The sequence below is a fragment of the Rattus norvegicus genome, chromosome X (genome assembly GCF_021556685.1).
Source record: "Rattus norvegicus strain SHRSP/BbbUtx chromosome X, alternate assembly SHRSP_T2T, whole genome shotgun sequence".
Classification (NCBI taxonomy): Eukaryota; Metazoa; Chordata; class Mammalia; order Rodentia; family Muridae; genus Rattus; species Rattus norvegicus.
Genome location: NC_141554.1, coordinates 125451088 through 125477857, shown reverse-complemented (window position 1 = coordinate 125477857; position 26770 = coordinate 125451088). Strand labels below are relative to the sequence as shown.

Genomic DNA, 26770 nt, shown 5'->3' with positions numbered 1-26770 from the left:
AGAAGTGAAGACAATCCTGAGACATCAGAGGACACTGTCAATTCTGTTCACATTCCTAGCCCAAGAGAAACCTGCATAGTGGCCTCTGAATACAGGAATATAGGAGCAATCAGTGGCAGGAACATGCTGGCTGCTGTCTGTGCCCGCAACTGAACTGAACTGGTCCCACAGCTCCCTGCAAACAAATCCCAAGGGGGAGAGAGCTGGACCCTCAGAAGGGCAGACAATCCTGAAAATTCAGAGGAGAACCCATATTCCTGACTCAAGAGGAGTCTGCCTAGTGCCATCTGTGCCCTCAGGACACAGGGACCTAGGAACAGTCAGGGGCAAGAACCTTTGGGTTTCTTCCTTGTGCTGACACACAAGACAACAGGAGGGTCAAGCCACTGTCAGAGACAGCAAGACAAGTTAACACCAGAGACAATCTGATGGTGAGAGGCAAGTGTAGGAACCTAAGCAACAGAAACCAGGATTACTTGGCATCATCAGAGCCCAAGTCTCCAAACAAAGCAAATACTGGATATCCAAAAACATTGGAAAAGCAAGGCTTGGATTTAAAATCACATTTTATGATGATGATAGAGGACTTTAATAAGGACATAAATAACTCCCTTAAAGAAATACAGGACAACACAAGTAAACAAGTAGAAGTCCTTAAGGAAGAAAAACAAAAATCCCTTAAAAAGAATTATAGGAAAACACAACCACTCAGGTGAAGGGATTGATAAAACACCCATTCGGGATTTAAAAATGGGAATAGAAACAATAAAGAAAACACAAAGGTAGAGAAACCTGGTAATAGGAAACCTAGGAAAGAGATCAGGAGTCATAGATGCAAGCATCACAAACAGAACACAAGAAACAGAAGAAAGAATCTCAGGGGAAGAAGATACCATAGAAAACACTGACACAACCATCAAAGATAATGTAAAAATGCAAAAAGCTCCTAGGCCAAAACATCCAGGAAATCCAGGACACAATTAGAAGATCAAAGCTAAGGATACTAGGTATAGAAGAGAGTGAAGACTCCTAACTTAAAGGGCCAGTAAATATCTTCAACAAAATTATAGAAGAAAACTTCCCTAACCTAAAGAAAGAGATGCCTATAAACATACAAGAAGCTTACAGAACTCCTAATAGATTGGACCAGAGAAGAAATTCTGCTTGTCACATAATAGTCAAAACACCAAACCCACAAAACAAAGAAAGAATATTAAAAGCAAACAAAAAATATTAAAAACAACTTTCCAAGCAAAAGGGGAAAAGGTCAAGTAACGCATAAAGACAGACCTATCACAATTATACTAGTCTTCACAACTAGAGACTATGAAAGCCAGAAGATCCTGGACAGATGTCATACAGACTCCAAGAGAACATAAATACCAACCCAGGCTACTATATCCAGCAAAACTCTCAATTAACATAGTGGAGAAACCAAGATATTCCATGACAAAACCAAATTTATACAATATCTTTCCACAAATCCAGCCCTACAAAGGATAATAGATGGAAAACTCCAATATAAGGAGGGAAACTACATCCTAGAAAAAGCAAGAAAGTAATTTCCTTGCAATGAAACTAAAAGAAGAGAGCCACAAAAACATAAATCCACCTCTAACAACAACAACAAAACAGGAAGCAACAATCACTATTCCTTGAAAAATCTCAACATCCATGGAACCAATTCCCCAATAAAAAGACAAACTAACAGGCTGGATATGTAGGAGGACACAACATTTTGCTGCCTACAGGAAACATACCTCAGAGACAAAGACAGACACTACCTCAGAGTAAATGGCTGGAAAACAACTTTCCAAGCAAATGGTTCCGAGAAACAAGTTGGAATAGCCAGTCTAATATCGAATAAAATGGACTTTCAGCCAAAAATTATCAAAAAACATAAGGTAGGACACTTCATATTCATCAAAGAAAAAATCCACCAAGATGAACTCTCAATCCTGAATAATTATGCTGCAAATGCAAGGGCACCTACATTCATAAAAGCAACGTTACTAAAGCTCAAAGCACACATTGTACCTCACACAATTATAGTAGGAGATTTCAACACCCCACTCTCATCAATGGACAGGTCATGGAAACAGAAATTAAACAGAGACATAGAGAAACTAACAGAGTTTATGAACCAAATGGATTTCACAGATATTTATACAACATTTCATTCTAAAACAAAAAGGATATACCTTCTCAGCACCTTATGGTACCTTCTCCAAAACTGACCATATAATCTGTCACAAAACAGGCCTCAACTGATACAAGAAGATTGAAATAATACCATGCATCCTGTCAGATCACCACAGACTAAGGCTGGTTTTCAATAACATCAAAAAACGACAGAAAGCCCACATGTACTTGGAAGTTGAACAATGCTCTACTCAATGATAACTTGGTCAAGGAAGAAATAAAGAAATTAAAGTCTTTTTAGAATTTAATAAAAATGAAGGTACAACATACCTAAACTTATGGGATACAATGAAAGCAGTGCTAAGTGGAAAACTCATATCTCTGAGTGCCGCCAAAAATAAATAGGAGAGAGCATACATTAGCAGCTTAACAGCAAACATAAAAGCTCTAGAACAGAAAGAAGCAAATACACCCAAGAGTTTTAAGGCAGGAAATAATCAAACTCAGGGATGAAATCAACCAAGTAGAAACAAAGAGGACTGACTATATAAAGAATCGACAAAAGGAGGAGCTGATTCTTTGAGAAAATCAACAACATAGATAAACCCATAGCCAGACTAACCAGAGGACACAGAGAGTGTATCCAAATTAACAAAATCAGCAATGAAAAGGAAGACATAATAACAGAATCTGAGGATAGTCTAAAAATCATGGGATCCTACTACAAAAGCCTATATTCAACAAAACTGGAAAATCTGGAAGAAATGGACAATTTTCTAGACACATACCAGGTACCAAAGTTAAATCAGGAACAGATAAACCAGTTAAACAACCCCATAACTCCTAAGGAAATAGAAGCAGTCATTAAAGATCTCCCAACCAAAAAGAGCCCAGGTCCAGACGGGTTTAATGCAAAATTCTATCAGACCTTCATAGAAGACCTCATACCAATACTATCCAAACTATTCCACAAAATTGAAACAGACGGATCACTACCGAATACCTTCTATGAAGCCATAATTACTCTTATACCTAAACCACACAAAGACCCAACAAAGAAAGAGAACTTCAGACCAATTTCCCTTATGAATATCGACAAGAATACTCAATATAATTCTTGCAAACCGAATCCACGAACACATCAAAACAACCGTCTATCATGATCAAGTAGGCTTCATTCCAGGGATGCAGGGATGGTTCGATATATGGAAATCCATCAACGTAATCCACTATATAAACGAACTCAAAGGGGGAAAAAAACCACATGATCACTTCATTAGATGCTGAGCAAGCATTTGACAAAACCTCTTCATGATAAAAGTCCTCAAAGATTAGGAATTCAAGGCCCATACCTAAATATAGTAAAAGCAATATACAGCAAACCAGTAGCCAACATTAAACTAAATGGATAAAAACTTTAAACAATCCCACCAAAATCAGGCACTAGACAAGGCTGCCTACTTTCTCCATACATATTCAATATAGTACTTGAAGTCCTAGCCAGAGCAATCACACAATGAAAGGAAATCAAAAGATACAAACTGGAAAGGAAGAAATCAAAATATTACTATTAGCAGATGATATGATAATATACATAAGTTACCCCAAAAGTTCCACCAGAGAGCTACTAAGCATGATAAACAACTTCAGAAATGTGGCTGGATATAAAATTAACTCAAACAAATGAGTAGCCTTCCTCTACTCAAAGGATAAACAGGCTGAGAAAGAAATCAGGAAATGACACACTTCACAATAGCCACAAATAACATAAAATACCTCGGTGTGACTCTAAACAAGCAAGTGAAAGATCTGTATCACAAGAACTTCAAGTCTCTGAAGAAAGAAATTGAAGAAGATCTCAGAAGATGGAAAGATCGACCATGCTCATGGATTGGCAGGGTTAATATAGTAAAAATGGCCATTTTGCAAAAAGCAATCTACAGATTCAATGCAATCCCCATCAGAATTACAGCTCAATTCTTTATAGAGTTAGAAAGAGCAATTTGCAAATTCATTTGGAATAACAAAACAAAAAACAAAAAAAAACCCAAAAAAACAGCGTAGCTAAAACTATCCTCAACAATAAAAGGACTTCTGGGGGAATCACTATCCCTGAACTCAAGCAGTATTACAGAGCAATAGTCATAAAAACTGTATGGTATTGGTACAGAGACAGTGAGATAGACCAATGGAATAGAATTGAAGACCCAGAAATGAACCCACACAGCTTTGGTCACTTGATATTTGACAAAGGAGCTAAAACCATCCAGTGGAAAAAAATAGCATTCTCAACAAATGGTGCTGGTTCAACTGGAGGCCAAAATGTAGAAGGATGAAAATTGAACCCTTCTTATCGCCCTGTACAAAGCTTAAGTCCAAGTGGATCAAGGACCTCCACATCTCATCATTCCTCTCTCTCAGCATAGAGCAGTTCAAGCATCCTATAGAAGCTTGAATAATTATCTCAGTTGAATAAACCATGGTGCTAATGGACCGGGTCATGGTTTCAAAAGTTGAGCAAGCCAATTAGATCACAGAGAAAACAGTTCATCCATATTTGCTCCCTGCCTATTACTCTTGCTTATAGACTTTTGCCTGATGCCTGCTGCTAGCACTATGAGGATAAAAGTTAGTGTTAGTCCTACACCAGGACTGGGAATACCTGATGAGCTGTGGGGTAAGCCTAGACATCTTTACATTTTCAGACCCGTATTTTTAGCCACATGGAAACTGAAGCCAGAGTTCACACCTCCATCTCTCCCCCATTAGATAAATGTTCTTTAATCTATATAGTTTTTTAAAAGTATTTAAAACATGTCTATAAGTTAGGCTGCCAACTAACAAAATCTGAAGTGTTTGCTCAAATGAAGAGGTACCCTTTGCTACTTGAGAAAAGAATATAAAATGCCATTAATTGTTGTCATTTTAGAGGTTTGATATTTGTGGTGATGCCCTGATAATTCACTGGTGGGTTTTATTTGTCATGGTGATACTTAAGATATAACTCAGCTCAGTAATTCCAATGAAAACATAAAATTGTATGCTTAATTGAAAAAAGCAAACCTAATTCCAAAATGGCTATTTTCTCTTCTGATCTTACAATACTTAAAAATCTGAGATCCTTGGGATTCTTTTGTTTATAACAGGACCTTGCTATATAGTCCTGGCTGGCCTCAAACTCACAATGCTCTTCCTGCATCAATCTCCCAAATGCTGGGATTACAGGCACATGACATCGCACACAGCTGGCTGATGTGGTTTCTAAGGAATTTTCATTGTTAAGCAAATTCCCCAACACCTTGAAACTAATCAGAAGAGGGAAGAAATATATGCTGTGCTCCTCAGTGCTAATGCTGGAATCATTCACGTGGAGTTTGCATTTCTAAGCAAACTGCTGCCTTTTACAACATGGCTGAGTCATCTTCCTAAAGCTGTTTGAGGCCAACCAACATTTGGTCTTGTTCTGTTTTAATGTGTCTGTATGACTGGTGGTGGATCCCTAAAAAGTTTATCAAACTCCAGAAACTCCAGTTGAGAAAGTTACTCTCCTTGGCCCTTTTGACCATATCCTTCCTCTCTCTCTCTCTCTCTCTCTCTCTCTCTCTCTCTCTCTCTCTCTCTCTCTCTCTCTCTCCCTCCCTCCCTCCCTCCTTCCTTCCCTCTCTCTCTCCCTCCCCCCCCCGTGTGTGTGTGTACACATATATGTATGTGTGTCCATAGTTGGTCTCCAGTTCAGATGCCCTTACTAGCATATATTCCCACAGGGTGTGAGTTTTGGCACAACAGAGACAAACTTAAAAGCCAAGTAAATCCAGTTGCTATGGTATCAAAGTGTTTTTAGAGAGCATAATTAGTGAAGATTTGGTTTGCCTCAAAGTCGCAAAGCCTCTCTTCCTGAATTTAAGTGCCTGACCCGCTGTCACAAATTAAAATGTTCCTGTAAGACAGTTAGCGGAAGCTTTATTTACACATTGGAGAATGTGAAAATGAAGTGTTCTATCTAAGAACTCTGATACCGAATCTTTGTAAACCTGCTAAATGCTGTTTGTTCCGGGCTTAGAGTGTATGCATTGGTAACTCAGTATTTTGCTTACTAGTTCTGTAGGAGCACAGTGTGTACAGTGGAGGTGGGTGTGTTTTTGCCAGACACCTGTAGAATCAGTGTTTAAAAAGCTATGAACTTTGTCATGACTTGAAGATAGACAAAAACTCTCTAAAGACAAATGTTTGTTCTCCCCATTACAGAATGTGTGAGCTTAGTTTTATCTACCTTTGTATTTAGTCATAAACTCTGAAGCTGGCATCTACAACAACCAAGGATAAGAAGGTGCAATCCACCTCGTAGAATTAGCTCTGCTAATTATGAGAAGCAGAGTTAATAATGGAAGACATTTAGCCTGGGTGGTTTCTATTTAAAAGAGCGAGATGATAATTCCTTTTTTTAAATTTATAAACATAATTTGGAAATTTAACTCACATAAGCGTTCCTTATAATTTGTAAAAGCTTATACATTTTTTCATAATTTTGACTCTTTTTTATTATATTTTTTATTTACATTTCAAATGTTATTCCATTTCCCAGTTTCCCAGTCGTCAGCCCCCTATCCCATCCCCCTCCCCTTCTTAAGGGTGTTTGCCCTTCACAACCAACCCCCCTTTCTCCCTATATTCCCCTACACTGGGGGGTCCAGCCTTGGCAGGACCAAGGGCTTCTCCTCCCATTGGTGCAGAGCAAGGGCATCCTTTGCTACATATGCAGCTGGAGTTAAGGGTTTGTCCATGTATATTCTTTGGGTAGTGGTTGAGTCCCTGGGAGCTCTGGTTGGTTGGTATTGTTCTTATGGGGTTGCAAGCCCCTTCAGCTCTCTTAATCCTTTCTCTAACTCCTCCAATGGGGATCCTGTTCTCAGTTCAATGGTTTGCTGCTAGCATTCAACTCTGTATTTACCTTGCTCTCGCTGTGCCTCTCAGGAAACAGCTATATCAGGCTTCTGTCAGCATGCACTTCTTGGCATCAGCAATATTATCTAGTTTTGGTGGCTGTCTGTATATGAGCTGGATGCCCATGTGGGGCAGGCTCTGAATGGCCATTCCTTCAGACTCTGCTCCAAACTTTGTCTCTATATCCCCTCCTACGAATATTTTTGTTCCCTCTTCTAAGAAGGACTGAAGCATTCACACTTTGGGCTTCTTTCTTCCTCAGTTTCATGTGGTCTGTGGATTGTATCTTAGGTAATTTAAGCTTTTGGCCTAATATCCACTTAGCAGTGAATGCATACCATGTGTGCTTTTTTTGTGATTGGGTTACCTCATTCAGGATGATATTTTCTAGTTCCATCCATTTGCCTATGAATTTCATGAAGTCATTGTTTTCGATAGCTGAGTAGTACTCCATTGTGTAGATGTACCACATTTTCTGTATCCATTCCTCTGTTGAAGGGCATCTTGGTTCTTTCCAGCTTCTGGCAATTATAAATAAGGCTGCTATGAACATAGTGGAGAATGTGTCTTTGTTGTATGTTGGAGCATCTTTTGGGTATATGCCCAGGAGTGGTATAGCTGGGGCCTCAGGTACTACTAGCTCCAATTTTGTGAGGAACCTCCAGACTGATTTCTAGAGTGGTTGTACTAGTTTGCAATCCCACCAACAATGGAGGAGTGTTCCTCTTTTCTCCACATCCTTGCCAGCATCTGTTGTCACTTGAGTTTTTGATCTTAGCCATTCTGACTGGTGTGAGGTGAAATCTCAGGGTTGTTTTGATTTGCATTTCCCTAATGACTAAGGATGTTGCACATTTCTGTAGGTGTTTCTCAGCTTGAAGAAATTACAATTATTTATAGGAGGTAATGTACCTCAAAAAAGATTAGCTAGAATTAAATGAAATTTGTCATAATTGTTTCAATTCCATCTTTCTCCTGGGAGAACCACAAACAGGGAAACTATCTTCATGTACATATATAAAGCATCTGCCATCAGGTAGATACACCTTTCCCTCAAAAGTAGATGGCTCATAGTCACTTTGCTATACAATGGTTCTTGAAATATCTACTTTAATTACAAACTATAATGGAAGCCTATAGAGCACTTTTAGGAAAAAGACACTTTGTTGTGAACATTGGATTTAATTGCATGCAGTTGAGAAGACTAGGATGCACTCCTGTCAGCACTCATGTTTGCATTTGTTAATACAGAGCAGAGGCCAGTTTATAGAATATAGCTGATCACATTACAAATCAATCAATCAATCAGCAAAAATAATTATATTCTCTGGAAGAGAGTAAAACAAACAAGGTCAAGTTCAACAGTTGGTGGCAGGGGAGAAATCACCAGCATTTGCTACCTTAGAGCTTAAGAAACTGTTGACAACAGAATTGCACGTGTATCAATGTAAACTGCTTTACAGAGGACAAAGCCGGCTGGCAACTGTGTTTGTTTCTAGGGGAAACCCAGGGCAGAAAACTACTAGGGGGAAACAGATCTATTTCTCTGGTTGGACAGCTGAGTGAGGAGGTAGTTATTCTGAAGAGCTCTTAGGTTAGATGACTGTGCTCAGTACCTGAGTCAGGGAAGCAGGAAACAGGAGCTTCTCTGAGATGCAGAGAGAGAGAGAGCAGCCGGAACATGTCTCCTCCAGGAATGTCAGAAACAGGGCATCAGTGCAGCTTTAAAGTGGCTCTTTTCTGATGAGGGAACTTTCAAAGGGTCTTACTATATCACCACCCAGGGCAACCCCATACAGCCTTGAGTGCCATCATTACTGCTGTTGAGCTTCTTCATTCGGTACTGGCGTATCTCCCTTATGAGTGTGTAAGAGGCATCCTCCACACCCTGTCAGGTTGTGGCTGAGGTTTCAATGAACGAAATTCTGTAAATCTTGGCCAGCTCATAGGCTTGCTTTGTGTCAACTGTCCTTGCCACTGTCAACTGTGGCAAGTCACATTTGTTCCCTACCAGCACCATGGGTACACTATCAGAATCCTTCGTGTGCTTCATTTGCTCCCTATAGAGGTTAAGATCTGTAAATGATTTGCTATTATTGATGGCAAATACACAGAGAAACCCTTTGCCTGTCCTCATGTATTGGTCTTTCATGGCACTGTGCTCCTTTTGTCCAACTGTGTCCAGTATGTTCAGTAGACAGGTCTCCCTGTCAATCATCACTTATTTTTGGTAAGAATCCTCCATGGTGGGATCATATTCATCCACAAAGTGGTTCTGGATTAGCTGGATTGTCAAAACACTTTTCCCAACAACACCTGCTCCAACTACCACCAATTTGTACTCAGTCATTTCACACCAGCAAAAACCTCAAACTCTGGAAACCCCACTTGGGAGGCTTTTGGACTTCAACCTAAGAAGCTGTTGGATATCTTGAAACAGCCATAAATAGCCCCGACCTGGGAGCCCTACATTTGTAAAAGAAACATTGCTAAAGCTTACATTGCACATTGAACCCCACACATTAATAGGAGACTTCAATACTCTAATCTCACCAACTGACAGGTAATCAAAAGAAAAAACAAACAGAAATAATGAAACTAATAGACATTATGACTCAAATGGACCTAACAGGCATGTATAGAATATTTTACCCAAACACAAAAGAATATATCTTTTTGGTACCTTATACATCCTTGTCCAAAAGTGACCATATACTCAGTCACAAAGCAAGCCTCAACAGAAACAAGAAAATTGAAATAATGTTGTGTCTAATTAGACTCAAGTAGGCTTCATCCCAAGGAATGCTTCAATATAGGAAAATCTATCAATGTAATCCACCATATAAACAAACTGAAAGAAAAAAGTCACGTGTTTATCTCATTAGATGCTAAAAAAATCTTTGATAAAGTCCAATACTACTTCATGTTAAAAGTATTAGAGAAATCAGGGATACAGTGCATACACCTAAACATAATCAAAGCAATGTACAGGAAGCTAATAGGCAACATCAAGCTGAATGGAGAGAAACTTAAAGCCATTCCACTAAAATTCAGGACAAGAAAAGGCCCACTCTCTCCCTATCTGTTCAATATAGTACCTGAAGTTCTAGTCAGAGCAATAAAACAACTAAAGGAGATGAAGTGGATACAAATTTAAATGGAAGAATTCAAAGTATTGCTATTGGCAAATGATGTGATAATATATATATATAAGCAAGCCCCCAGATTTACTTTGATTATGAGCTAAGAAAATCCATATCATAATACTGTCTCATCTTTACATAATGAGCTCAGTAGGAGAATGAATTGAAGGCAAAATGACCAAAATACTAGCAAGTTTAGGATCAATTTGATCCACATAAGCATCTTGCAGTCTTTGTTCTACAGGAAATAACACTTTTTCTGCTTCATCAGCTAGTCATCTTGGGCTGCTTGAATTTGAATATCCTTGTAATGTTCCAAACAAATTATTTAACTTATATGTATTCAATCTAATTGTAATCCTCAGCCAGTTAATATCACCCAGTAATTTTTGAAAATCTGTAATTGTTCCTACGGACTTGCACATTCTGTGGTTGAATTTTTTGTTGATTGATTTTATAACCCCAATAACTAAGTAAATCTCCTCTTTTTAATTTTTCTGGAGCAATCTGTAACTCACAGCATGGTTTAATTCTTTGTGTTGCCTTAAATATATTCTCTAAAACATCTTTGTCAGAGTCAGCCATCAGAATGTCATCCATATAGTGATAAATGATAGATTGAGTGAATTGCTTATTGGTTATTTCTAATGGTTGTTGCACAAAATACCGACATTAAGTTGGACTATTTAACATTCCCTGAGGGAGTACCTTCCAGTGGTATTTCTTTAGTTGATTACTATTAGTCAAAGTAGGTACTGAGAAAGCAAACCTTTCCCTATTCTGCTCATGAAAGAGTGTTCTGAAAAAGCAATCTTTCAAGACAATTATGATTATAGGCCATGGTCTCAGAAACAAAGATGGGAGAGGAAGTCCAGACTGTAAAGGACCCATTGGTTGAATTACTTTGTTAACTGCTCTTAAATCCATTATCCTCCTCTATTTTCCTGATTTCTTTTTTACAACAAATACAGAGGAATTCTATGGGCTGCTAGACTCTTCCATATGTTAAACAACTGGTAAAAGAACAGATGGAGGCTCAAGTGCCTGCAATTTTTCTTTTATTATGGGCCACCACTCTTGCCAGAGAGGCTAGTTTAATAACCATTTTAGGGTCAAGGCTGTTGATATATGAGCAGTGGCCCCTTTTATAAATTTGGAAATTTGATCCCCATAATGTCCTGTTTTGGAGCCATGGACACAGCTTGTAATTTTTCTCAATCATCCACCTTCCCTCAGGAGCATCTACCATTTCACACTGACTTTCCTCATTTGCTGTCCCTTGACTTGTAGGAATATTAATTTGCATACCCCATTGCTGTAAAAGATCTCTTCCCCATAACTTTATAGGTATGTCAGCCACATAAGATTTCAACTTCCCTGTTTGCCCTTCTCTATCCATTGGATACATTGTCTTATTTCTGATAGTTTACCAATTCCTATAAATTATGTGTAAATCTTCTGAAGTAGTCCAATCTGTATTCCAAGACTTGGGGAAAGGATATGATCATGAGCCCCTGTATTTGCCAAACCTTCTATGGCAACACCATTCATTTGCACCATTAATTTGAGTCTCTGATCATTTACCATTGTTTGCCAGAACACACATTTTCCAGTGCTTACATAGGCCCTGGTCCTTTCAACTGAGGAACCTTGTCCTTGATGTAAAGAAACAATGGAGCAATTCTAGCCCCTGCTTCAATTTGCATTTCCTTTTTTCACATTTACCATGATTTTTATTTCTTCCTTGCTATCCCCATCTACTATACCTAGATTCACAGTAAATCCTTGAGAAGTTAATCCACGTCTTCCCAAGACTATTCCCACTGATCCTGAGGATAAAAGACCATGCACACAAGTGGTTAACTTGTAACATTCAAGTTTTGGGGATAGGGTAAGAGGTGTATCTGTGGCCAGGTCCAAAGCTGCACTCCCTTCTGTAGCATTTATAAAAACAGAAATACTTAATTTTGATTTTCTTCCCTGATTGGTACTTTCTGGCTGATCAAAGGAAGACATCTCATATTGTTAATTGCAGAGCCAAGTTTATAAAAAGGGCCACTGAAGATCAATAGCCTTGCCCCTAAAATGGTTATCAAACCAGCCTTTCTGGCAAGAGCAGTGGCCCATAATAAAAGCCACTCTGGTCATTTACCAAGGGCAAGAGGTTACCTGGTATGTCCTTCTTGGACTAGCAACCCTTTGACAAATGTTTGCCCTTTCCACAGCAGCTACAATATCCTGGACCCCGTTGTGGTTCACAAAAGCCAGAACCTACGTGTGGTCTTCTATGAACACCATATTCTCTAGAGTCAATGTATCTGCTACTTTGAGTTCTGAATCTTCTAGCCTTACAATCTCTGGAAATGGCCAGATTCACAATTAAAACATCAGGCATTTTGATTTCTGAGATTCTTAGCTACTCGTTGACCTATATTAGCATGATGCTCATGAAAACCAATGCCAGTTGTCCCTTTTATCCATTCATCTATTGGGGATCCTCGTGCTTTCGATGGTCTAATTGCTCTCTTCCATTCACTATTTGAGTTTTCAAAGGCCAATATTTCTATCAATGACTGTATGGTTTCAGGGTCTGATATAACTGTATTTACAGCTGAAACCCAAACTCTAAGAAATGGATGAATGATTCTGTAGGTCTTTTGTAATTGAATTACCTTTGTAAATGAGGTAGATTTTCTCCTCTGGCTTCTCAATCATATCCCAGACCCTTAAACCAGCAACATAACATTGTTCAATTACATCATCATCAGATCGAATTTGATCTTGCCCTTAACCAAGCACTTGATTTTTAGTAATATATATTCCACTTGCTATATATTGTTGTTCTATTTTTGTGGCTTTGTTCCTCCACCACAACAACCACTGAAATTCTAGAATAGCTGGCACTAATCCTTTCTAATCTGGGGGTTAATTCTATTCTGCCTAGCCCAAGTATTTAACATTTCTTTAGCAAATGGAGAGTACAAGCCATACAATAACACAGTCTCTTTAAAATGCTTTAGATCTACTATTTCTACTGGATGCCAGCTCAACTCATTATAGGCAGGGGCACCATCATTAGCAGGCATATGATGCACAAAAACTGGGAAGAATGAAGATGCTTGTGTAAGCCCAAGCATATCCTTTGGTGGCGCATTCTGCTGAATTCTATCCGGTTGTACCTGTATCATTTCCTGCTCCTCCAGACCCCTAGTTTCACAAGGGTGATCTGGGTGCCTGGCAGTGAAAGTGTGAGAAGCAAGGAACAGTGGTTTATCTTCAAGCCTATTTTGCTTCCCTTTTCCATGGTGCCATATATTTCTGGTCTCAGATTCAGATCATCAAGCCCGAATGAACCTTGTTTTCTTTCCACTGGCTCTTTTTGCTACCCAGACATTTCTACCTCTATTCACAAACTACATGCTTAGTCAATGTAGCAATCTTCTCTAGCATAAGAGAATTATCAACTTCCTCTAAAATCATTTTCCAAAGAGTATACATGAAAACCAGGAAAAAAAAAAAACAAAAAATCCCTCTAGGAACAAGGTAGGATAGTATCCAGCTACTGTAGCTACTATTTTGCCAACCTTTTCAAGAACATTGTTAACCCCTCAAAATCTGATCTTTCCTCTACCACATTCAAAGCAGAATTACCCATTATGCCTAAGCCACATTGGGTTAGATTATTTTTTTAATTCTACTTTTAATAAGGGTTCTTAAATGCTTTGAAACCCTTCTAAACCACCATCTAAAGGTAGGGGAGAAAAGATTGTAAATAGGATAAGGGGATGTGGGCCTGTGTAGAAGTAGTTCCGTGGGTGACTCAAATCTTTGTCTGTCAGGTTACCAGCAGTCCAGTTCAGTAGTGTCAGGACACCAAACATGAATTAGCAGTGGTGGCACGATATAGCAGAAACCACCAGTCCTCTGCCTAATTGGGATGAGTTAGTGGGAGTGACCAGGACGAGCTAGGGCACCAGGAGAAGTTCTCTGCCATGCCTCTCTTAATAAAGCAAAGATCAGCAAAAATGAAAATACAACACAAACAAAGCATTGCAGGCGAGCTATACAAGTATGATACCACTGTCCACTGAGTACGATTTATATGCTCTCCAAACATCATGCGTCCTCCCATGGGTCTTGCCCTAGCAAAATAACATGGGAGTCTATCTTAGCAAAACACCACATGAGTCTGTCTAAACAAAACACTACATGAGTCTGCATCATATGACATATCCAGAAAATTCCACTTCAACTCTATGAACATCAGAATTCTCATGAATTAAGAGCATAAATACTAAAGCTTTATTTTAAGTAAATAATTACAGCTACTGGGTCATGTTCATGTTGGCCTTGATAACTCTACAGATTTATTTATGCTGTTCACAGAAAAGGGAAGATGATCTCCAAACTAAGTTTTAGATAAATATGCAGGGCCATTGTCTGTTTTAATTTGTTTTTGTTTGTTATCTCCCATTACCAACTCCAGGAAAGTCTAGTTTCTGAGATCATTCAGAAGAATAAACCTTAATTGAACAAGCTCATTTATGACTCAAAAAAAAAACCCAAATATATAAACACACCCAGGGGATAAAGTATTAACTTATTAAGGAGCAGCCTGAAAAATAAACTTATACTTTAATCCCCACTGACACCTACAGAAACACAGCAAAATTATGAAAGATGATGAGGGACCAGAGGCTTTACAACTATGCTTTGTCCTGTAGGCTTTCTCTGGATCCCAACAGGACTGACTCTGATTTAAACCACATGAAGACCACATGGTATTCTTGCCTCGTTTAGCAAACTTCCTCTCATAATCTGTGACTCTATCCCCTGACTCTTATGTGGATCATAGTTTGCATGACTCAACTAAATGTCACAGGTTTAAACAGGAATCCAAGTTTTATTGTCTTTAAAATATCACTATGAAATTATGTGAATAAACCCATACAGGTGGGAAAATGCTCAAGAGGTTGGTTAGATGCTCTTGAAACTGCACACATGTGGTTTGGGGAAATCAGGAAGGCTTCCTCATCAAGATTCACTGCTTGTGTGTCAGTCTTTTCCTGTCCTTGGGGATGCAAAAATATCCCTGATCTATAGAGTCACGACTGTAGGGGAGGAGCTTTCTTTACAATGAGATGGTTCTACAGCTTTATGCGCAACTTCAAATGCTCAAAGAGCAATACCCCTGCACCAACCCACCCTGGACCATCAAGTCACTGCAGGACTGGGCACACCCTCCATCACCGTAGCCAGACAAGGATGCCCAACCAGGGCAATAGGATCCACGGACAGGCAACAGGTTCAGTGTCAGCCTCCCCTCCCCCTCCCTGCTCCAGTTGTTTGGGGGCCCACATGAAGACAAAGCTTCATATCTGATACATATGTGGTGGTGGAGACTCAGGTGCTCCCCATGCTAAATCCGGTTGGTGGTTCAGTCTCTGGGAGCCCACAATGGTCCAGGTTAGTCCACTCTAGTCTTACTGTGGAGACCCCATCCTCCTTGGGTCTCCCAATCCTTCCCCCAACTCCTCCACAAGACTCTTGAACTCCATTTAATGCTTGGCTGTGGGTCCCTGTGTCTTTTTCCATTGGCTGCTGGGTGAAGCCTTTCAGGGACCAGTCAAGCTAGGCTCCTGCTGGTCTAATTAGTTTTCAGGACTAAATTCTATTTTTTTTTTGACGGGACAGTCATTCAGTTCATCTGACTCTTCCTTGCAGTGATCTGTCACCTTTAAAGAAAGATGCTGACTGATGCTGCTCTATCATGCCTCGACCTGTGACACTGACTGATGTTGCTTTATCGTGCCTTGACTTGCACTTCACCAGTGGTCACCTGTGTAAACATGTTTCTTGAGATCTATGACAATACTTTTTACAGAAAAAAGAAATTCCCTCTTGACTTTGAAACAAAGTTAATAATGTGCTCTGAAGAGATCTTTGACTTAAAGGCCAGCCCCACTCTACAGAGTGAGTTACAGGACAGACAGGGCTACACAGAGAAACCTTGTCTCAAAAATCCCCCAAACAAAATAAACAACAACAACATAACAGATCTGCAGTACATAGCTCGATAATATCTGTGTCCTATTCTGGGTCAGTAAATTAAATCGTCCCTTGAAAAACTATCCTGGAAGATAGTTTATTTCTCATTTCTTGCCATGCATTCTTCAATGCAAAGTTGGCAGAAAAAATGACAAGTGACAATTCTAAAACTATCTTCCAGTCACATGGCTGGTTTGGGTGAAGCATCACGGCACTCCTCAGCATCATCCCATCCCCCAGCCTTATTGGTTACACAGGCCCCTCCCCTCCCCCACCATGTCAGAATAGCAATGATCTCACAATAGGAGGTGGTCTGACTGCCAGCACAGTCTGGAGACTTACTCAGAACCCCACCCATCCTCAACCATTACCACACTCACGTCAAGCAGGCTGGCACCAGCCCAGACTGGTAAGTAACCAACCATCTGTTCTAATATTTCCAGGTCTAGCTTGTGTTACACAGTTGGTACACCAGCCTAAGATGGTGAATTCCTAGGAAGTCTCTCAGCCAGAGCCATTCTCATACTCTGTGGCCTACTGGGGTCAATCAGAATAGACACCATCTCAGTATAGTAAGAGACCAAGATCTTATCCCGGGGTGTCCTCATAATATTCCCTGGCCTAGCTTGGGTTGAATATCCTGTATCCCAACATAACCTAGTGTAGAATCAAGACCCCATCTTACTGAATCATGCTGACACTCAGATTTGAGTTTGGGTCAAGCAGTTCACTGATCAGCCAAGTCTGATTAGTTACTTAGACCCCTGCCCTTCTGCAACAGTTCAGACAAGTGACGGAGCACACAATCCCACGAAGACAATGTATTAGGCCACTCTAATGAGTACCGTATACCCCTACCTTCCTGTAGCATTTACTCAGGGCTTGAGCAACATCCCAGGCTGTTGAGTGATCATGACTCCCTCTCTAGTACTTTCCTCAGACTCCCAGGCCTAGTTCAGGTCAAGCAGATGAACTTAATTGGTGAGTGACCCACAGCTGTGAATTCCTCTGCCATCCTCAGAGTCTTTGGCCCAGCTGGTGTCAAGCAGCCTGGGCACCCAACCAGACTGGTGAGTGGTCAAAACCTTGCCTGCCTTCCCTTTTAAATCTTTGTAGTCCCAGGGCTAGTTTAGGTCATACTGTTGCACAATGTTGCACAATGACAGCCTTTTTGAATTCCCCAAAATCTTGCTGATCTACATAATTATCACACTCCTAGACTCAACTAGTTTCATAAAACATGGCTAGCAATGATGACTGGTGAATGATCAAGAACTTTGTGCTCTACACCATTCTTATATTGCCATGCCTATATGGTGCCACATAGACTGAACATCATCCTAGCCTTATGAGTCCACACAATCCTTGCCTGCCTGAGCCATCTGCATTGTTCCTGGCCTAGCTGAGATCAATCAGAATGTTCCCCATCCCAGTTTTGATGGAGTTCAAGCTCTTACCCTACTGGTTGTTATCCTAATATTTCTGGATCTACCTTGGGTCACATAACCTCCACCCCAACCTAGCCAGGTATGGAATGAAGAATCCTATTTTATAACATCCTGACTAATTTGTGCCTGGGTATCTCATTGACCAGCCCAGATTGGTCCATGACCCAGACCCTTCCAATCCCCACACTCCAAAACTCTGGTTTTTCTTTGTGGGACTTGAAGAGTCTGGGGCCTATCACTATCCTCATTCTCCCACACATAGTCCCATTCATGCGTCTCTCAGGCCAGCCAAAACACTTATATGGCCTATCCCCTACCCTGCTACATGTACTCAGAGTACAAAATGATCTCAGTGACCCTTGCCTTGACCCTGCTTTTTTCACTGTTGTTACTCTTCTAGGACTATCTTCAGTAAAAAAAAAAAAAAAAAAAAAAAAAGATCAACCTATGAGGGACCCAGACTGTGCCATCCCTACAGTCCCTGTTCAACCTCAACCTAAGGTCAAATTGCCTTCTCCCCAGCTTACTTTGGTAAGTAACCAATATTACTACCTCTCCCACAGCCCTAATGATTCCATGATTTGTAGAAATCACCCAATGTTGCCACTAGAGGAGACAAGTGAGTGCCCTGAGGTCAAGATCTTCACTCTTATACCCTATTTACATTCATAAGCCTAGCTTGGTTCATACACTCTGAGCAAAAGTGAATGATCAAGATTCCCCTTCAAGCAGCTAGCTCAGAACACTGATCAAGCAGACCATTGACCAGAGCTGCCTGGTGAGAGTTTCAGGTCACTGTCCTCCGTGATAATGCCAGTTCAACTCTAGAAGTGTCTAAGTAGCACAAACTTCAGGAAGATCAAGCCCCCGCACCTCCACAGTACTAGTCCTAGATGATGTCACAAAGCCTGGTGAGCTCCCACAAATCTCACCTGCCATAGCCATCTTCATCCTGATTTACCTGGAGTCAATCACATTGTAGCCTTGTCATACTAGCCTTCTGAGAACTCGAGATCCCGTCTTCCTGGTATGGTACTAATATACCCTACTAGATTGAGCAGCAATGTCTGTACTCTAGCCCGGCCTGGTGAATGATCCAGACTCCTGTGCTTCCAAGAACACCCTCACATTCCCAGGCCTAGAATGGCTGCAGCAGCCTAGGTACCACCCAGATGAGGAGAAAGACCCTGCCCTCATGCCCCATTCTCACACTCCTTGGCCTAGCTTAGGTCAAGGAGTTTGCAGGCCAGCCAAGCCTTATTCGTGAACAAGAATGTTTCCTGATGCTATACCACAGACTACAATGTGGTCTCACAATTCTAGGCATCCTGTGTGCTAGACCAGACTAGTAAGTGACAGACATATGATCACTCTACCAAAGCTAGTTCAGGTCACATAGTCTGCACACGAGCCACCCTTTATTTTTTTTAACTCAGAACATAGCCCTCCCTTGTTATGTTCAACATTAACTCAGCAAGATAGGGGTCAAGCTGCCTGCTCACAAATGCCCAAGACTCAGTCTTCCTCCATCATTCTAACAATCCAGGACTTGGAGTCAAGTAGACTTGTACAAGCAGGAGACTATTCAGGGATTAAAGTTTTTCCACACACAATGCTTATGTGCCCAGGTCAAGCTAAGTATGGGAAATTTGCCAATAACCACAGACTAATAAAAGCCCAGCATGCTTTCTTTACTTTGTCACTAACAGACATGGCTTGGGTCTTATAACCTGTCTAGAAGCAGAGTCCATACCAAGAATTCCCCTCCAATGACTTAGCCACACCTACACACCTAGTTTGGTTCAAGCAGATCACAGGACAGCACTGTCTGTTGACTAACTAGGACTCTGACCCTTCCATTATATCGTCACACTCCCTGACCCATGTGGGGACAAGCAGCCTGCAAAATAACCTGTAGTGGTAAGTTATCAAGACATTGGCATCCAACATAATGCTCACATCTGAGGCCTAACTTGGCTCACTCAGATTATGATCCCAGTCTCAGGAGGGATCCAGAATCTTGCCTATCTATAGCATTTTTATGTAATGATGTTCAGGCAGGGTCAAACAGCCTGGACACTATTCCTGTTGATATCTTAAGATGATGACCACCTTAAGACACTCTGATATCAGGAGCAAGCCAGTCAGACTCTGTACAATGCTAGCCTTTTGAGAGCTGAAAATCCTATCCTGCTCTTATCATACTAATCCTTCCAGGTCTACCTTTGATCAGCCTGCACTTAATCCAACTTCGTGAGTGATCAAGACACTGCCCTATTGTGCAACTGCAGAGTACCAGGCACAGGTTTGGTCAGGGGAACACATCACCTGCCCAGACTTGTAAGTAATCAAGACCCTAACCCTTGTACAACACACACGATACTTTGGAAATTCTTGTCCACCAATCTTGGCCTGTTGAGTCACCTATAACCCTGCTCACCTAGAACATTAACAGACCCCCAGGCCTAGCTTAGGATATGCCCTGCTGTGCCAACCACACAGGGCCAGCATAAGCTGGGGCCAAGCTGCCTGCATAGTGACCCATACTGCTGTACGATCGATGTTACCATTTCCCCATCCCTGAACCAACCTAACAATTATATTATTGGTTGGGACCAAATAGCCTGGGAATAAGACCAGCCTCATAGTCAGGAATCAAGGTGATCTACTCATCCCCATCCCCATACCCTACCCATACTGCCTGTCCAGGCTCTGGTTAGGCAGCTTTCTCATCAGCCAAATCTTAGTGACTGTGTTACACTTCCCTGCACTCAATAGACCAAGATATCATTGTTCTGTGTGCTCAACTGGTTTAGGCTTAATATGCCTTTAAGAATGCAAGTAATTTCATCTCTTGGAACTGGAACTACAACTCTTGGGGTACTCAGAGGCTACTGAGCTGGTGGGAGGGTGGCTGAGGAGGGCAAAGTGATGTGTCCTGGCTAGCTATCTCCTCCCAACTCTTCTCTCCACAGTAACTTTTTTTCTAAAAGGAAAAGTTTAAAAAGGATCCCTATAGCTAATAGCTGCCACACACACTTTCCTTCTCTAGACTACTGTGTCTTGGTAGAAAGCTAGCATGGACAATGTGCCTTCAGGGACATACTACTGACCTATCTGCCACCCCCACACATCTCCCTTTTTAATCATTGCAGCCACCATGATTGGCGAGATCTGTGTTGCAGCAACCTTCATCTCCAACTTCCTGTGCACCAGGGGCCTCAGGAATGAGCAGCAGCTACAGACCTTCAGCCAGAGCCTGCAGGAGCTACTGGTAGAGCACTACAAACATCACTGGTTCCCAGAGAAGCCCTGCAAGGGTTCAGGTTACAGGTGTATTCGTATTAACCATAAAATGGATCCTCTGGTCGGCCAGGCAGCCCAGCAGATTGGACTGAGCAGCCGAGAGCTGTTCAGGCTTCTCCCAAGTGAACTCACACTGTGGGTTGACCCCTACGAAGTGTCCTACAGGATTGGAGAGGATGGCTCCATCTGTGTGCTGTATGAAGCCTCACCAGTGGGAGGTAGCTCTCAAAACAGCACCAACGCTCAAACAGTAGATAGCAGAAGCAGCTGTAAGGAGGAACCTCTTTTGGGCAGAACAAGCCCTTCTAAAAACTACAATATGATGACTGTATCAGGTTAAGATACAGTCTACGGATGGATCATCTTATAATGGATGGATAAATTGATTTTTGCTTTGGGTGGGTTCCTCTTGGGGATGGATTATTGAATTTAAACCATGTCACGGCTGTAAAGATCTGGAATGAGATGGTGTTGGTGATTTATAATTGACATTGTTATAGTTTGGTTAGTACCTTTCAATGATGTAATTGTCTATGAGTTCATGGAAGCATTTGTTTTATCAAGGAAGCACTCGTTTTATTTACTAGGGATGGTCTTAGTTTCTGCTAGATATTATACCTATATTTTCACATCTTTCCCTTTAAGGAAAACCTATAGACTGTATCTCACCTAAAGTCAAACAGGTTGCATGAAAAGGAAAAATGTCAGACCTTGTATTGTATTCCTAGTATTTGCAAGGAACCATAATGTGACTTTGCAAGGGGCTTTTAAAAGGCCCTTACAGAGACCCTGCCTGAACCATGTATTTTAGCACCAGCCTGTTCACAGTATTTTTTGCTAATTTGTAGTTTTCTTAGGGCATTTATTTTTAGGAAGTGGAGGTGTAGTTAGTAAATTCCCACTTAAGTGGGTAAACATATTCCCCACAATCTAACATCCATTTTTTAAACGTAGTGGTTCTTAATAACGTGGTACATTATGAACTGCTATAATTTTCACAGTTCATGTGTATTGACTGTGGCAAAGTTGTACAGATTGCTATATTTTAGATGCCATGAAATTAGCTTTTACAATCTAAGATAAATCCGTAGCTTTGACAATAATCTATGGTCTAGTCTATGATGCCAATAATGTACTTGGCAGGCCTGGTTGGTACCACACAGGAAGAACACCATCCATGTGCAGTACATTTTCAAGAATCTAGGCCATATGCACACTCTCTGGCCTAGCTGAGTTCAAACTACAGCGCATCCAAGCCCAGGGAGAGCTCAACATCATGTCCTGCTGTTCTACTAATACCCCAGGCTCGGCTGGGGTCGTACTCCCTACACTATAGCCCAACCTACTGAGCTTCGCCATCCTGAAACTCTCAGGCCATACTGGGGTCAAGCATCTACTGTGAAGCCTGGTGTCGTGAGCTAGAGCCCTGCTACCCTGCACCAGCTCACACTAGCAAGAAACCTCGTGTTCCTGGGTAGACAGTGCGCCCTAGTGAGTGCCCAAATTCCATACTTGTCTTTATCACAATTATGCTCACAATCAGAGGAACAGCCCAGCCTGGTGAGTTGTTAAGACTCACTTTGCAGTGCCTTCCTCAGGCTAGAGAGTCTATTTGGGTCAAGTAGATCAGTGTCTTGGCCAGCCCCTGATGAGTCCCTCAGACTTCCCTGATGAGTCCCTCAGACTTCATTCACCATTGTAATCCCTGAAATCACATGCCCACATGTGAAGACCACGTTCTCCCATGCCATCCTCAATGCTGCTGAGCTCAGCTGTTGTCAGAAAGGCTGCACACCAGCACAGCATGGTGAGTTCCCAAGCTGTCCTCACACTCTGTGGCCTAACTGTGGTCAATCAGACTGTGTCCCATCCTAACCTGATGGCAACTCAATATCTTATCCTTCCAGTATCACAACAATTGTCTGTGGTCTTGCTTGTGTGCCATAGCCTGAACTTCATAACCCAGCCTAGTGCCTGAACCAGATCCTGCACTCTGAGGTTATCCTCACTGTTCCAGGTCTATGCGTCGCTGAAATAGCATGGGAAACAGTCTGTCCTGGTAAGACTCTCCTCTTCATGACTGTATCTCTTCTTAGTGAGAAGACCAACTCCCAGGATGAAAGTGAAGGAAGCACATTGTTGTTAGTCAAGCTTGGTAGTGAGTTAGAACCCTGCCTTTCTCCGCCTGCTTGATCTAGGTGTGGTCTCCCAGTCACAGGCAGACTTTGCATCAGCCCAAAGAGACCCTGGATTCTATGCTTGCCCACAATAGTCATAATTTCAGGACTTTTTCAGGTCAGACAGTGTGAACACCAGATGACAGAAATGATCTTAAGTATGCTAGTGATTCAGCATCCTCCTCACACTGATAGGTCCGGCTAGGTTTACACAGCTGTTTACACATCCTGAGTAACACTCCAGCCCTGTAAGGGATCAGGACTCCTACTCAAGTCTAGTTTGGTTAAGCAGATCCCTCAATAGTGAAGCCCTGTAAGTGAGCCAGACTGTTGAGCCCCCTTTTATGCCCATAGTCTCAAGCTTTGGTCAAGCTTGCCAGACACCAGCGTAGACTGGTACTTTATCAAGACCTGTCCTCACACATTGTCCTCCAACTCCCGTGACTATTTTGAGCCAAAAGTTCTTACCTCCCAGACCAGGCTAGTGAGTACCATTTGTACCATTAGCATGCTCTCAAGCCCAGCCCTTCCATCCCCATAAACCCAGGAAAAACTTTATACTCTCCGGTTTAACCTGGTACGTGATCTGGGTCAGGGTTTCTCTGTCATCTCAGAACTTGGGTACAGGTGGTCCAGTTACCAATGCAGCCTAGTCGGGGATCAAGGCTCTCCCTTCTCTGACAATCCTCATACTCCCAGGTTTTACGCTAGTCTAAGAGTTTGCCTATCACAAGCATACTGATTGACCAAGGTCTCCTGCTTTAATCTTCTTCACAGTCAGAAGCCAATATTTGTTCACACAGACTGAGCACCCACCAGCCCACCCTGTTTAATGATTAAGAATTCTGCCTCCACATTTTGTTTACTCATTCTTCAGCTGAGGAACACCTTAGTTGCTTCCGGTTTCTCTCTACTACAAATAAAGCTGCTATGAACATAGCTGAGGAAGTGCCTTTGTGGGATGTTGGGGCATCTTTTGGGTATATTCCCAGGAGTGGTATAGCTAGCTGTGTCTGGATATAGAAACTATTCCTAGTTTTCTGAGAAACTGCCCAACTGATCTCCAAAGTGTTTGTACAAGATTGTGTACCCACGAGCAATGAAGAAGTCAAGCAATGAAGTGTTCTCTTTGCTCCGCATCCTCACTGGCATGTGCTATCTGTTAAGCTTTTGATCTTAGTCATTCTGATGGATGTTTTGATTTCCAGGGTTGTTTTGATTTGCATCTGATGACTAGGAAGTCAGAGAACTTTGAACATTTCTTTAAGTGCTTTTCAATGATTTGAGATTCCTCTGTTGAGAATGATCTGTTTAATTCTGTGGCCCATTTTTTAAATTAGGGTATTTGGGTTGTTTATGTCTAACTCCTTGAGTTTTTTGTAAATTTTGGATATTAGCCCACTGTCAGATGTAGGGTTGGTGAACATCCTTCCCCAATGGAATACTACTCAGCTATTAAAAACAAAGACATCATGAATTTTTCAGGCAGATGTTGGAACTTGAGAATATCATGCTAAGGAAGGAAATCAAGACCCAAAATGACATGCATGGCATGTGTTCACTTATAAGTGGATATTGGCCATAAAATACAGCTAACATGCTAAACTCCACAGGACTAAGCAAGGAAGCTTGAGTCACACTTAGAAGGAGGAATAAAATAGCCATAAAAGGCAGATGGAGGGAGAGAACTAAAAAGGAGGTTCAGGATCTGGTGTGGGGCAGGACAGGAGAGATGGCAAGATGGCCATGAAAATGAACATATATCTGCAGCTGACAGAGGATGAGGAGGCAAGGGGGCATCTCCAGGACAAGATAGAGACCCGGGATAAGGGAGGTACCCAAGAATCAATGGGGGTGAACTTGCCTGTGATTTACTCTACTGTGTATATGGAACCTGAAGAGGCAACCTCCTGTAGCCAATCAGGAACACTAGTGGAGCAATAGACATACAAACCCACCCACAAACTTTCAACTCAAAATTTATCCTGTCTATAAGTAACACAGGCACAGGGGAGAGAACAGAGAGAAGAAATAGTCAAGCAGTAACCAGCTTAACTTAAGACCCATCCCATGGGCAAGCACCAATCCCTGACACTATTAATGATACTCTGTTATGCTTGCAAGGAGGAGCATGTTGTTCTCTGAGAGTCTCAACCTAGCAGCTGACTCAGACACATACAGACACCCATAGCCAAAGAGTGGATGGATCTTGAGGACTCTGTGGAAAAATAGAAGGAAGGATTGCATTCAGGGGATAGGCACTCCACAGGAAGACCAACAGAGCCAACTAACCTGGAACCTTATAACTCTGAGTCTGAACCACCAACCAAAGACCATACATGGGCTGGACCTAGGCCGCCTCACACATATGTAGCAGATGTGCAGCTTGGTCTTCATATGGGTCCTGAACAACTAGAACATGAGCGATCCCAAAAGCTGTTGCTTATATGTAGGATACATTCTTCTATCCAGGCTGTCTTGTCCGGCCTCAGCAGAAGAGCAAGTACCTAGCCTAGCAATGACTTGAAGTGCAAGGTGGGGAAATACTCAGGGGACCCTCAGCTGCTCAGAGGAGAAGGGGAGGGGGAATGTAGGAGAAGGTGACCAGGAGTGGGGCAGTGAGAAGGATGTAAAGTATATAATTAAAAACAAAAGACTCCCACCTCCAGAGCCTTCCTGACACACCAAGACCTAGTTCAGGTGAAGCAGATTGCTGACCAGTACAGCCTGATGAATAGTAACAGAACCCTCCTATCTGGCAGCCTTAGCACAACCCCAGCCTGCTGATCAACTCCCCTTCTACATCATCATTCCTGTTTTACAAGGCCTAGCTTCTGCCATGTAGCTTACACAAAATTCTAGCCTCGTGAGAAATCAAGACCCTGTCCCCAACCCCCAGTCTAATACTTGCAGCCAGCATTCCAGGCCTGCTTATGAATGACCCAGACCTTGAACCCCCTATTCTACCTGGGTAGTCTCAGTCCAAGCTAGGGTCAAGTTGCCTGCTCACCATCATAGCTTAGTCAGTGATCTAGGCCACTGGTTCTCAACATAAGGATCTGTGACTCCTTTGGGGGGGGGGTCAAACAACCCTTTCACAGGGATCACCTAAGACTACCAGAAAACAATTCATAACCATAGCAAAATTACAGTTATGAAGTAGCAATGAAAATTATTTTATGGTTGGGGGATCAACACAACATTTGGAACTGTATCGAAGGGTTGTAGAATTAGGAAGGCTGAGAATCCTTGATCTAGACTTTCTTCTCCTACACATCCTCACACTCCAGGCCTAGTTGTGCTCTAGCATCTTGCCCATCCATTCAACCTAATGAAGGCTTAATGGTCCCTATATGCTTCACACGTACAGGCCAAAACTGGGTCACAAAGCCTGAATACAAGATCTATGTCTGCTTAGAATCTGTGATAGAAGCAGAGGCAGAGTATTGTAAGAGCAATGTGTGGTCAATGACTCCAAGGAAACAATGTCTTCCAGATACTACAGGGCTGATGCCCGCACATATGAACTTAGCAGAGTATCTGACATAATGGAGAAGACCTGCAA

The 26770-nt window shown here is 41.7% G+C and overlaps 1 protein-coding gene and 1 pseudogene across 1 annotated transcript; one reads left to right on the top strand and one right to left on the bottom strand.

Annotated features, from left to right (window-relative positions):
- Window positions 1-8851: 8851 nt before the first annotated feature.
- Window positions 8852-9433, bottom strand: LOC134484019 (GTPase NRas-like; annotated as a pseudogene).
- A 7203-nt stretch (window positions 9434-16636) lies between these two features.
- On the top strand, window positions 16637-21494 carry Btg1c (BTG anti-proliferation factor 1C). The gene is given in 5 exon segments (NM_001428714.1): window positions 16637-16683; window positions 17203-17344; window positions 18123-18253; window positions 19940-20062; window positions 20878-21494. A coding segment is annotated over 1 exon segment (486 nt). The 5' UTR covers window positions 16637-16683; window positions 17203-17344; window positions 18123-18253; window positions 19940-20062; window positions 20878-20882; the 3' UTR covers window positions 21369-21494.
- Window positions 21495-26770: the final 5276 nt, after the last annotated feature.